The 13137-nt window shown below is 33.9% G+C and overlaps 1 protein-coding gene across 1 annotated transcript in view; it reads right to left on the bottom strand.

The window, feature by feature from the left end:
* The window catches only part of GABRA1 (gamma-aminobutyric acid type A receptor subunit alpha1), a 60788-nt gene extending 49717 nt beyond the window's left edge, over nucleotides 1-11071 (bottom strand). Inside the window, exons 1-2 of the mRNA XM_007954253.2 lie at nucleotides 10998-11071; nucleotides 7338-7450 (exon numbers count right to left, since the gene is read on the bottom strand). Of these exons, the coding sequence (XP_007952444.1) occupies nucleotides 7338-7450; nucleotides 10998-11071 (187 nt within the window). The remainder of the gene's footprint in view (nucleotides 1-7337; nucleotides 7451-10997) is intronic.
* Nucleotides 11072-13137: the final 2066 nt, after the last annotated feature.

The following is a 13137-nucleotide window of genomic DNA, read 5'->3' as shown; positions in this document are numbered from 1 at the left end:
AGGCAGATGATTTATATACAACAGAAAAGATGAGAAGAGAAAGTTTTCTAAACATGCTAGAACATTCCTTTGGGTATCTAGGTTGGATCCATTACACGAGCTGGCTTTGTGAGCTGACTGGTGTTCTCAGCCAGGAAAGGTTAAAGGGTATTCTCTGTTCATTTTAACAATTTGTCTTTGGTTTCCTTTTGGTAACTCCTTTTTCCCTGAAATGCAACTGGATTATGAAATGTGTAGACATACTATTTCTGTGGAAATGGATTGTATTTTGCCAAAGTCTGAGCATCTATTCCATGCCTTGCATTAAAAACACCAGAAAAAAAAATGACAGTGAATTCAAAGGAAGGGTTCCAGAATAGATTTTCAAAAGATAATATTGAAAAATATATTTCTCTGGTAAAGCATGTGTGACAAAAAAAGAAAAGACTGGATAAATTTAATCTTATTTTCATTTCTTTGGATGTTGTCCGTGATTAAGAGTCTTCTAGTATCTAACACCATGATGTTCTGACTGAAATATCTTAATATCATGTCCTCTCAGTTTTTTAAATTCTAGCTTTTAAAAATAAATACAAAATATGTGTATTGATTTTAGTTGAGTCTGGTAGCATATTGGCTAAAGCACTTGACTGCTAACCAGAAGCTGATGGTGCAAACCCACCAGCCGCTCCTCGGAAGGAAGGTTGGGCAATCCTACTTCCATAGTGATACTGCCTCGGAAACCCAAGGAGGGGTCGCTATGAGTCGGGGCCGACTCGACGGCATATAACAACAACAACAACATGTACATTCGAAGGCTGGCGGTTCAAACCCACCAGCCGCTCCTCGGAAGGAAGGTTGGGCAATCCTACTTCCATAGTGATACTGCCTCGGAAACCCAAGGAGGGGTCGCTATGAGTCAGGGCCGACTCAATGGCACATAACAACAACAACAACAATGAATAAAATGGTTCCTAATGATCTCAACATCAGACAAGATCCAAAAAAACAATAAAATAATAAATGACCAGGCATCTTATAATCTTGAAATATAGCAAAGTTGAATTTTCAAAAATATTAGCTAAATGGTTTTCCCTATGTTTCAGTCACCTAAACTGAACAAAGTTACACAAAATTTAACAAAAATTAATCTGATTTTTTTCAAAATCCTCTAAGTTTTTCACCTTTATTTATTTTGACGTGAAGAAATACAACACAAAATCCCAAAGTAATTTTCCAAGGAGTCAGCACTGTTTTGCTAGCTACAAAGCCTATCTAACTAGCTCATTTTCCTTTCTTTCAGAGCTGTTGTTGTCAAGTGACTTCAAGTTGCCTCCTATTCACAGTGACCCTAAACAAGGAAAGATTGCCCAGTCCTGCACCCTCCCCACAATCCTATGTTTGATTCTATTATTGAAGCCACTGTGTCAAGCCATCTCCTTGAGAGTCTTCGCCTTTTTTGCTGACCCTCCAAGCATAATATCTTTCTCCAGGGATTGGTCCTTTCTGACAACATGACTAAAATAGGTGAACCAAAGTCTGGCATTTGTCACTTCCAAGGAGCATTCTGGCTGCACTCCATCCAGAACAGATTTGTTCATTCCTCTGGCAGACCATGGTATTTTCAATATTCTTCCCCAACACTCAACTCAAAAGCATCAACTCTTCTTCAGTCTTCCTTACTGATTGTCCACCTTTCACATGCATATGAGGCAACTGAAAATACTGTGGCTTGGGTTAGGCTCACCTGAGTCTTCAAAGTGACATGTTTGCTACTTAACACATTAAAGAGGCCTTTTGCAGCAATTTGCCCAGTGCAACGCAGTGTTTGATTTTTTTGCCTACTGCTTTCATGGGTGTACATTGTGGATTCATATAAAATGAAATCCCTGACAAGTTCAATCTTTTCTCCATTTATTGTTGATGTTGCTTACTGGTCCACTTATTTGTGTTGTCTTTATATTTACATGTAATCTCTACCGAAGATTGCAGTCTTTAATTTTCATCGATAAGGGCTTCAAGTCATCATCACTTTCAGCAAGCAAGATTGTGTCATCTGTGTATTGTAGGTTGTTAATGAATCTTCCTCCAATCCTGATGCTGTGTTCTTCTTCATATAGTCCAGCTTCTTGGATTATTTGCTCAGCCATACAGATGAGTATGGTAAAAGATACAACTCTGATGCACACAATTCCTGATTTAAAACCATGCAATATCCCCTTGTTCTTGTTAGGTTCAAACAACAGCTTCTTGGTCTATATCCATGTTCCTCATGAGCACAATTAAGTGTCCTGAAGTTCCCATTCTTCTGAATGTTATCCATAATTTATTATGATGCACACAGTCAAATGCCTTTGCATAGTCAACAAAACACAGGTAAACATCTGTCTGATATTCTTTATTTTCAGTCAAGATCCATCTGACATCAGCAATGATATCCCTCATTCCATGTCCTCTTCTGAATCCAGCTGCTTAATGGGAGAAAGAGGAGGCCATCACTTCTGTAAAGATTCACAGCCTTGAAAACTTGAGGATTATATTGAATTGGAATCAATTCCATGAGCATGGATTTGGTTTTTGGTTGGTTCAATTAAGTCAAGTCTTATAAACAAACTATAACATGTACAGGAGAAAGAATAAAATCTTAACAAAATATCTTTCAAATGCTTGGTAGGGATAAATTCCATTCTCTATGTACAACAACAACAACATGTACATTCCTGAGGGGCTCTCACACATTACCTGCTAAGCAAAAGGTAGGCAGTTAGAACCCACCAGCCACTCCTCCAGAGAAAGTTGAGGCAGTCTGCTTCTGTCAAGATTTACAGCTTTGGAAAACCTATGGAGCAGTTCTACTCTGTCTAGAGGGTCACTGTGTGTTAGAATGAACTCAATGGCAGTGGGTGGGCATGTACATTCTTAGGTACATTCTACCCATCTATTGATCTACTTCTCCAGCCTTTCACCTGGGTTTGTCCTGTGATGAGCATTCATGAATTTCTCTTTCTTTTATCTTCTATGTTGTTGTTGTTGTTATGTGCCATTGAGTCGGACCCAACTCATAGTGACCCCTCCTTGGGTTTCCGAGGCGGTATATTCTACATGTAGTGATAAAATCTTGAAGAGACATCTATCACCCTATACATTATTTTCAGAAGGAAGGTTGAGCAATCTACTTCTGTAGTGAAACTGCCTCGGAAACCCAAGGAGGGGTCACTATGAGTCAGGTTTTACTCGAAGGCACATAACAACAACAATATATATATTTTTTTAAGATTAAACTTAAGGCCAAATTTAGATATTATAAAAATATTTCCAGGCACTACCATTAACAGGGAGGGAGATGGTGAAAAGCTTTTCTGTAATTTCTTCAAAATGTGACTCAACCAAGACCTCACTCCTTTGGTACTATCCTGTTTGGTTTCCAGTTCAACATGATTTTTACCTACTCTGTTTTAAAAATAAATGAGATGAATTTTTCTGTAGAATAAAATGAGTTGTATAAGATAGATGTGGGAGAATGAGCTTGTGGACAGGAGAAAAAGGAAACTCTCAGTTTACTGATGTGTTCCAGACAGGAATGTGTACAACATCAGCCTGGTTTGTCCAGAGATTTTGTCATGGCATAAATGTGCCTTGTATGTATGATGGGACAAAGTCAAGAAGTTGTCACTGGAAGGGCATTAACTGTTCTCAAAAACTTAAAAATTTAAGCTTAATGTCTATATTTATGGGTGACTTTGGCTCAGTCCCAAAGAGCAAGAGAAGTCACTATGTTAATGGCTGACGTTTTCCCAGGTGGGTACAATTTGGAGGGAGCATCAATTAAGTTTTTAGGAAAGAGGAGAAAAATCCAAGTTTCTTTAGTTTATTACACTCAAAAGCAATAAGGAAAATGTAGGGGAGATAAATTTTTTAGGAATATTATTGTTTGGTCCTGATTTAGGAGCTCTGGTGGTATAATGCCGAAGGCATTTGACTGCTAACCAGAAGGCTGGTGATTCAAACCCACCAGCCACTCCCCAGAAGGAAGATTGGGCAATCTACTTCCGTAGTTATACCACCTTAGAAACCAAAGGAGAGGTAATTATGTACTGAATCTGACTCAGTGGTAGTGAGTGTGGTTTTGGTTTGGTCTTTGTTTGAAACTAAGAGAGGAGCCTTGACTGAACAATGGACACCTGCACCTCATAATATATGTTCTTTTTCTTCCTCATTCCCTCTGTTTCTCTTCCTTACCTTCTCCACCCCTCTAACTCTTATTTTCTCCCCATTTCTCCTGCTTTCCTTTCTTCTCACTCTTTCTTATGTTTATCCCCCTTTTTTTTTTCTTATCCATTTGATTTTTTTTTATACTGAATATTCTTTTGTCAAGGGCCTTTCAAAGTCTTTGCTCCACTTCTTTGGCCCCAAAGGGAAGAGATAATAATGAGAAGGAATTCAATACTTATTAAAAATTTTGATTTGTGTTTCAAGGCTACCATAAATTATTTCAATTCAACTTTTTTTTTAAAAAAAACTTTTCTTCACTTACCTTGTAGTTAAATTATAAACAAGGCCAATTTATTTTCCTGTTTATATTTTAAATAGAACATATTAATATGTAACTATTCCACACATCCTAATTAATTTATCTTTCTCTCTCTTATCTTTATAAAATCCCTTCCACAGTTTTCTGTTCTATACTTTTAATTTCATTTTCTCAAAACTACTCTTGACTCTAAAAAAGCAGTCTTTTAAAATAGTGTGTTATAATATCTGCAAACTAATTTCTATCATCTGGGTCAACTAGGTTGTATATATTAGGATTCTTAGTTTTGGACCCAAAGTGTATGTACATCTCCAAAGAGTAATGCTATACTTGCTGGTGCAGTGTGGATTTTTGAAAAACAGGTCATAATGAATTTGCCCATAAAAGAGTTTCTTGGATTATTGTCAAGTCTCAGTTTATCACACTTCTGCATTGCTGAGAACATTCAGGACAAAATATCCTTCCCTTTTGTACATGGTTGTTATTTATATAAAACTCGGCTTGTGTCAGGGTATAGAAGATAGTAGGCCCCTATCATTCTAAAGAGGAGATTATCCCAGCTGTGTCAAGGAGCTGAAGAAGAAAAGTTTACTCCTGATACACTAATGATAAACTTTAAAATATTTCCTCTACATAATCTTTTCCTCTTAAAACAAATGATTTACATAAAACAAAAGAGACATTTTTGCAGCAGGGACCTATTGAAATATGTAGCATACTTGAATACCAGAAATTTTTGGTAAAGAAATTAAATTCCTTTATTTCTACAGAAGATATATATTAGATAATTTTAAACTCTAGCAGCCAACTATTGTGGTGATAATAATTCTTACTAATTCTGTGGCTGATTATATTTTAAAATCATCTATAATCTATATTTATTATTTAAGTGTACTCTTTTAGTGACAGAAAAACATTTTGTAAAAGTACTTAAAAAGTGTCAATGACTTTATAGATATCATATAATAAGCACAGGAATATTGCTGGAAGCTAAAAAAGACACTCCGAGAAATGTCAAAACCTTAAGTTTAACCAGTATTAAGATTTTCATGAATATTAAAGCAATAACATTTAGTTGTAGTATAATCTAGCATTGTGCATTTAAAATAGAAATGGAGGAAAATACTTGAGTTATTTTTTACATGCATTTTAATGTCAATTATTAATGTGACCTCCAAATCTATGTTTCACAAAACCAGCAGCTAGTTATATCAATTTCTGTTAAAATGATATCTTGTCTACAAACTTATTTTTGTACTTAAACACATATCTATATATTATTTTTTGTTAATTGTTGTTTTGTTGGCGCTAATTCAGATGTTCCAGTGTATACAGGTATTATATTAATATATTATTACATTGATATATCAAACTTCCCATTTTGACCAACTTATTTTATCCAACATATATTTTCCTAAGAAACTAACAAATAAAAATTAGTTGGAATATAAACTGAAATAAATTTATATAGCATGTTATAAAATGAATATTTGAAATTTATGAGAAAGGACATGATAAGGAATGCGGCCCATAGTTGAGTTGCAACATTGGCAAGGTAGTACCTCTTAAAGTCTCAGAGACATTAATGTCATTTGGTAGTACTGTCTTTCTTGTTTGTTATTAGTTGCTGGTTGCCATCGCATTGACTCTGACTTATAGCATTCTTGTGTATAACAGATAGAAACATTTCCTGGCCCTGTGCTGTGCTATCTTCTTGATTATTAGGATAATTGAATCCATTGTTGGGGTTATTGAATCAACCTAGTATCCTCAGAACAGACCTATGATGCATACTGTGGGACTACATTATCCAAAGCATTTTTAAAAATTGTGACTCTAAATCTATGCTACCATTCAGCTATAAAATCACTATTTGAAATTCTTAGGCTTTTAAAATTTGTATATCAGAGCTATCTATGGTGAAGAAGGGGTGACTTTCTTAATATTGCTACTGAATTTCAACTAAAATATCACTATCAAATAGTTCTCATCAATAATTGGGAAAAGCCAGGGCATAAATTTTAGTTGGGAATCACAGCATCTAACCTAGGCTTCCTTTGTGACTTTGAAAAATAATTTAATTTTTCTTCCCTTGTTTCTCTCTAAGATCAACATTTTGTTTTGGCAACATTAGTGTTTGTTTAACCAAACACAATAGTTTGATTATATTATTCAAGTCTTATTCAAATAAGTGCACAACATGTAAGACAAATTACTCTTATTGTTATAAATATTATATCATTAAGCACAGTCTTCTTCCCACATGGAATTTCATTAGTATAACTAATTAATTGATATATCAAGAAAACTTAAATGAGCATGTAAATTTAAATGCATGTTTAAAAGAAAATACACATAATTACTATCTATCATTATCCTATTTTATAGAGGTGGCAGTATATAGCACAAAATAATAGATCAATATTTAATATTCTAAAATTGATATTTAGATCAATAGAATTAGAGATCCTGTTTGAATTCAATGCAGACATAGTAGCAGTGTTAAATTAAGAGCATGCTGTCTTTGAGCTAGAAAAGGGAATATTACTCCCATTTTTCCTCTATAATCAAATCATTACATAGAAAATATTGTGCTTGTCAAGTAAATGTAATTTTTTTTCATGGCATTGTAAGAAATTGGTCTCTGTTTTTTAATACCTATGGATATGTGTAAATTGAATTTACATAGATCAATCTGATAAAAATAGAAGTAAATAAAAAATACATGCTACCATTCATATTACTTTCATATTTAAAGGGAAAAAAGGCCCTCATAGTAAAGGTATAATATTATTCTCTAAAATAAAAATATAATAACATGACCCACCTCCCAATCCTGGTCTGAGCCGATTGTCATAACCATCTAGCAATCGGTCCAAAATCCGGGTGAAGACAGTGGTATTGTCTTTAAGTTCATCTTGTAAAGAGGGTTGTCCAGAACTAAAATAAAGAATGGTAATGACTAAAGTATACATTTCCAATAAAACCTCTTTCCAAATAAAACTTTTCCCTGATTTTCCAATCTTCCTGTATATTGAATTTTAATTTAAGGATTTCTTCCAATGAAGTCAGAGATGTCATATTTTAACTGTACCATTTTCCCATATTTGTTCTGATGGGTGGTAAGTTCTTGACTCTAATATTTCTAAATGTTGAAAGAAAATTACAGGAAATGGACTTGTAGGAAATGGAATTTCGGGCATTTCATGTTGTATTCATACCAGGTCAGGGAAAACAGAATGTAAATGCAGGATAGAAAAATAACAAATATAGGAAATTTCTTTCAAAATGAAAAAAGAAATACATACACACATACACATATGCACATATATACGTATATATACATATTTATTTATAAGGATTTCCAGAATAATTAATAATTTTATTTTCATTTAGTTTAAGGTGTAGTAAACATCTAAGGTTTTACCTACCAACATCTCTACTTGTGTCCACTTTATTTACATCTATGTTTTGTTGTTTTGGTATTCATTTAGGTTACTTACATGGAAAAAAATAGATAAAATTGATTTTTCAGATAATTGCATTTTTAGATCAATCAATTTTACATTTTTACAAAAAATGTGTGCAAATCTTTATCGCAATTTAGATTTATAATTCAAGTTTTTATAATTGATCTATTTGAACCCATAATTAATAAAATTTTCATCATTTCTGGTCTTAGAAGTAAAAGGAAACCTTGGGAAAGATATGCTCCAGTAATTTCAATTTGTATTCTACTGGGCTGTAGCATAGTTTTAGTGTTTGTTCAAGGTGACACAGCTATCTATGAGCAGAGCTTAAACTAGAACCCAGTTTTGTTCAACTCTTGTTGTTGTTGTTATGTGCCATCGAGTAGGCCCCGACTCATAGCGACCCCTCCTTGGGTTTCCGAGGCAGTATCACTACGGAAGTACGATTGCCCAACCTTCCTTCCGAGGAGTGGCTGGTGGGTTTGAACCGCCAGCCGTCTGGTTAGCAGGCAAGTGTCTTAGCCACTATGCTACCAGAGCTTCAACTCTTAGTCTAAGAAATTACTTCCATTCTCATGTATTCAAATAATTGTTTCTATTTAATCTTTAATAGTTGAAGTAATAGCTTGGATCCCTTACCATTTCTAGTCTTTGAACTCCAATCACATAGTGACCACAGTTATATAACGTGTATTCTTTCCATCACTTGCATTGCCATTTATATTTCTTCAATTGTATTTTACATAATTATTAGTATGGCATCTCCAAAATCCTTTGAGAGAAGAGTTTTCTATCTTAGGATGGATCACATTTACTCATGATATCTCTGACTTTGAGGGAAAAATGAATATGGGTGTACACTAAGAACCTGCCAAAAACATATCACTTTCAAACCTTCCGTTTAGTATGCTTTAGCTTCACTCTTGTGCATTTATATTACTGATAAGTCTAAGAAAAATAAAACATTTGAAATAAAAATTCACTTATTTTACAGGAGGAAAAAACACAATCAAAATGTTATTTTAAAGTCAAGTATTGTTTCCTAAGTAAGTAATTTTGTATCACCAAAATGCAACGGTCATTTTCCTGATACAATTTTAATCTAATAAAGTTATAACTACAAGCTCTAAATAATAATACATTTAGGAAATGTATGAAAAAAATTCCATTCTCCTCAATTCAATATTAAACATGCAGTGTAAGGATTTGCTTTTGGGAAAATGAAACATTTTGCTATTTTTTGAAATCATATTTTCAATGAACTTTTTGTCTTCAAGGTTGTCTCATTGGTAGATGACAGCTGTAAAACAGAAATAGTTTCCTGAATGCAATTATTTATAAAAACTCATTGTCACAAAATCAACTGCCATGCATGCATTTTTCAAGGATATTGGAAGGTCATCTTGATACAGGAGGAAAAGAAATGCTAGTACACCTTAAGTTGGGAGTTGATCAAGTACTCAAAGGAAAAGAAGGAAAAAAAATATTTTTTTTTTTAAAAAGGAAAAAATGAAACAGAAGAAATGACAGAGCACAATTAGATTGTTAATAAGATCTGTGGAATGTGGAGTTGTCTATTACTTTTACTTCTATTCCCTGTTTTTAAAGCTACGTCAAATTAAGGTAATTATTTCCTACCTGGTTGCCTCTTATAAATGTTTCATACACCAAGTGTATTGGAATAAAATGCCCAGAACTATTATTTCCTCCCCCAAGGACAGCAATTCTGCTATCCCATCTGGGATGATGATCTTTCTTTTATGTGACTTTCTGATTAGGTTCTTATTTATCATAATTGTAATTGTCAGAGAAGAACCCTAACATAAAGACTAACATTATTTATTCGGTATTACACACTCATGACAATATAGTCATTCTTAAAATGAATATATAATCTGAAGATAAATGTCAGTTACAGTACCTGATTTTGATTCCATATGAACCACTATATAATAAAACACTGTGCACTAACTCCATCTACAGGTCATTACAATAGTAACACTTCATATAATTTTTCAAATGGAGAGAAGAATATTTAACTCCTCAGATTAAGAGTATCTGACAAGAATGCATTTTCTGTTTTTCTGAAAGTCAATGGTTACCCTACGAAACAACAACAAAAAAAACGTACTTCTCAATATAAGAAATCTTAGATTCATATAAGTTTCCTGCGTATTGCATCTGTTTGTCTCAACTCATATTTGTTCAGTTTCTACTTCATTTTAGAAGTCTTAGGTATTTAAAAATATGTGTAAGAGTTTCTTATGGGCCACAGGAGTTAACTACACAAAAAAATAAAATTAAAAAAAAGAACCTGAAATATTTGATTGTATTAAACTTGCTAATATATTTCCATGTTTGGGTTGGATTATTGTCAAATATTTTGAATATGATTAAGCTTATTATTAAATTTTTCTTATAACTTAGGTCCATACTAATTCAGTTAAATAGAGAAGATTGATTTTACCTAGTGTTCTTAAATCCATGCTTCATATGTTCCATACTACCTGGTTATATAAATTGTCTGAAGACAAAATATGCACATGCATTTATAGAGTCTTGTGACTTTCAGATGACAAATATTATTTTAAACTTACCACTTTCTTGTAGTTACAAGTTACCCTTTGATATTTACAATTAACTAGAAATTTCTTAGTTGGAAAATTAACTTTCACAGAAGATAGGCTTTAATTGGGATAACTTTTTCTATGAATCAGGCGGTCGCAGATTTGTTCCATTGTAACTGAACAGTGAAAAGTTCAATTTTAGACTTAAATGTTGACTTAACACATTCCTTAACAAAAGCTTGTTAAGTGTATTCTAACTAACAAGGCATGCAAATAGAATTATTATTTTTTTCATACTATTTTCCTTTATTCTTAGTTGGAATTGTATTGCAGTTAAGTGTTCTGAATTCCCTTAGTCATGAATTTATACAAGGGCAATTGTCTTCCCCCTGATGGAAAAATGAACAGTTATAGAAATTTTCATGCAGATTTAAAGTAAAGTACCCCCACCTTCTTTCAGTCAATGTGCTCAGAAGGAGGGTCCAGGCCCAAAGATATTCAAAGAGACCCGGACTTTTCTTCATCGCGAGCTCGTGCAGCTGAAAAGTAGAACAAGTGGAGATCAATGTCTCTTGCAAGAAACATCAGGTTATAACCACTAGGGCTGACTGAGGCAGTTCAGATGAATGCTTTGAAGTCAGGAAATGACCTCACTGGGATATGACACCTCATTGGAAGCAATGGAAACCTGGACAATCCATTCTCCACTCTCCTATCCATTCCTCCATTCAGAAATCTATCAGTGTCTTAATTTCTCCTGTAAAAGAATACAAGTTGAAATGCTTTCAGGTGAGAATATTCTTCAACATAAAAACTGTGAGTTGTTTTACTCTAGGTTTTATATTTCCAATATAGGTTGAACATTTCTCATATTGTTTCTTATAAACTGAAAATGTTGACCTTTTTGATTTGAGTTTCCATGGCTAAAGAGAGCATTGAATTTTCTTTCTTTCTTTTTTTTTTTTTTAAGTTTGTGTTGATCACAGAAAGAGCATGTTTAGGGGTGTGATGGGATAGGTTAACAGGCTTTGATGACAGAATCCATCTTTCATTTATGGCTGTGCATTGATTTTAAAACCAACTGTGTTCATCTCTTTTTAAAAATCATAATAAACACACTGTTGAATGTCAAAGTCATGCTTATATTCTCTGCCTGTGATTGCCTGTTAAATATGTTCACTAATGCTTCCCTGAGGCTAAATGACATACTTCACAGTCAAGCCATTTGCTGATTTTTCTCTCACACACAAACCACACACACGTAAATGTACACAAACATGCCCACATACATCTTTTAAGCCTTCTCAAATTCTGCCAGGTTCTTGCTAGAGAATGTTTCATTTCAGACAGATGGCAGCTAGAGTGCTTTGCTTTGCATGAATAAGAGAATCTTTTTTTTCCTCTTAGGTAAAGTGCAATCAATCACCATCTGATTGTTGAATTTAGACTTGGTAGTGGGTTGCTAGAGGAATGGAGGAATAGGGAGTGCTCAGGGAATTTTTTTTAAAAAAAAAGAATTTGCAATCTATTTGTGGCATCAGTTTTTGAAATTCAATGCACTACCTGGTTAAGAAACAGTTCTGGTAACATTTTTTTTTTTTTTTTTTTCCTCTAACGTGTTATAGTTAATTCTACTTATGACATGATAAATGTTCACAGGATTTGTTAGCACATCTCTGAATCTCTAGCTCTTAGTAGGGTTAGTGATTAATGGATTGTAAATCTTTTAAATCATGTTTTCCATTAAGTACTGTATAGTTTAATGTAGTATGCCTTTAAATGCATCTATATAAATGCTTTCCACATACTCAGGGATCATTTATATCAGTAAAAACCATTATAAACAGGCATGTAAGCATGAAACACAATGTGTTTAGAGTGAAATGATCTAGAGATAAGAACTGTGAGTCTCATCATAGCTTTTACTTAATCTAGTGACTGGTTTGGAAGCAGATGAGTTGAATATGACAAGAAGTCCTGGATAAACATCAATATGTTAAAATATATGTAAATTGCACAATTATAATTCACACTTTTATGAGTTTTCAACATTTTTTATGAAAGCAAAACAATTTCTCTTAGCTCTATTAATATTTCTTGGTCTTTACCAAAAGGGGGGATTCCAGAGGGGGTAAACAAAACAAAACCCCAAGGCAGGGCACCATAGCTATTTGCCCTCCTCTGACATTTTAAGAAGAAGAAAAACAAACCCATCATGGCACTCCAGTTGTTGAGTAAGAAAGTTTCTTGCAAATACAAACATAATAGTTGAGAAGAAACCCCAACCTGCCGCCTTTCCACCTCCAAATACACATGCACACACACACACTCCAGACAACCGTAATCCATGCCACCCTTTATCAAATAATAAGTTGAGTTTTTCATGTTCAGAATGAGAGACCCCTACACCAGAGGGCATTTCAACAGAGTCCGCTGGAAAGGAGAAAAGAAGCATTTTGTAGGCAGGATGAAAGAGTGCCTTCCCTAGGATTCAACAGTGAGAGAGGTTTTCTGTCCCAGTGTCTTAACTTTAGACGTTGCCCCCAACGCCCCTCCCCATCTCACCCCAGATCCCTCTTGCAAAAAAAAA

This window comes from Orycteropus afer, unplaced genomic scaffold, assembly GCF_000298275.1.
Source record: "Orycteropus afer afer isolate SDZICR_OR568_19922 unplaced genomic scaffold, OryAfe1.0 scaffold00454, whole genome shotgun sequence".
Taxonomy (NCBI): domain Eukaryota; kingdom Metazoa; phylum Chordata; class Mammalia; order Tubulidentata; family Orycteropodidae; genus Orycteropus; species Orycteropus afer.
Note: the sequence above shows the minus strand (reverse complement) of the source record. Positions and strands in the feature narration are given on the sequence as shown.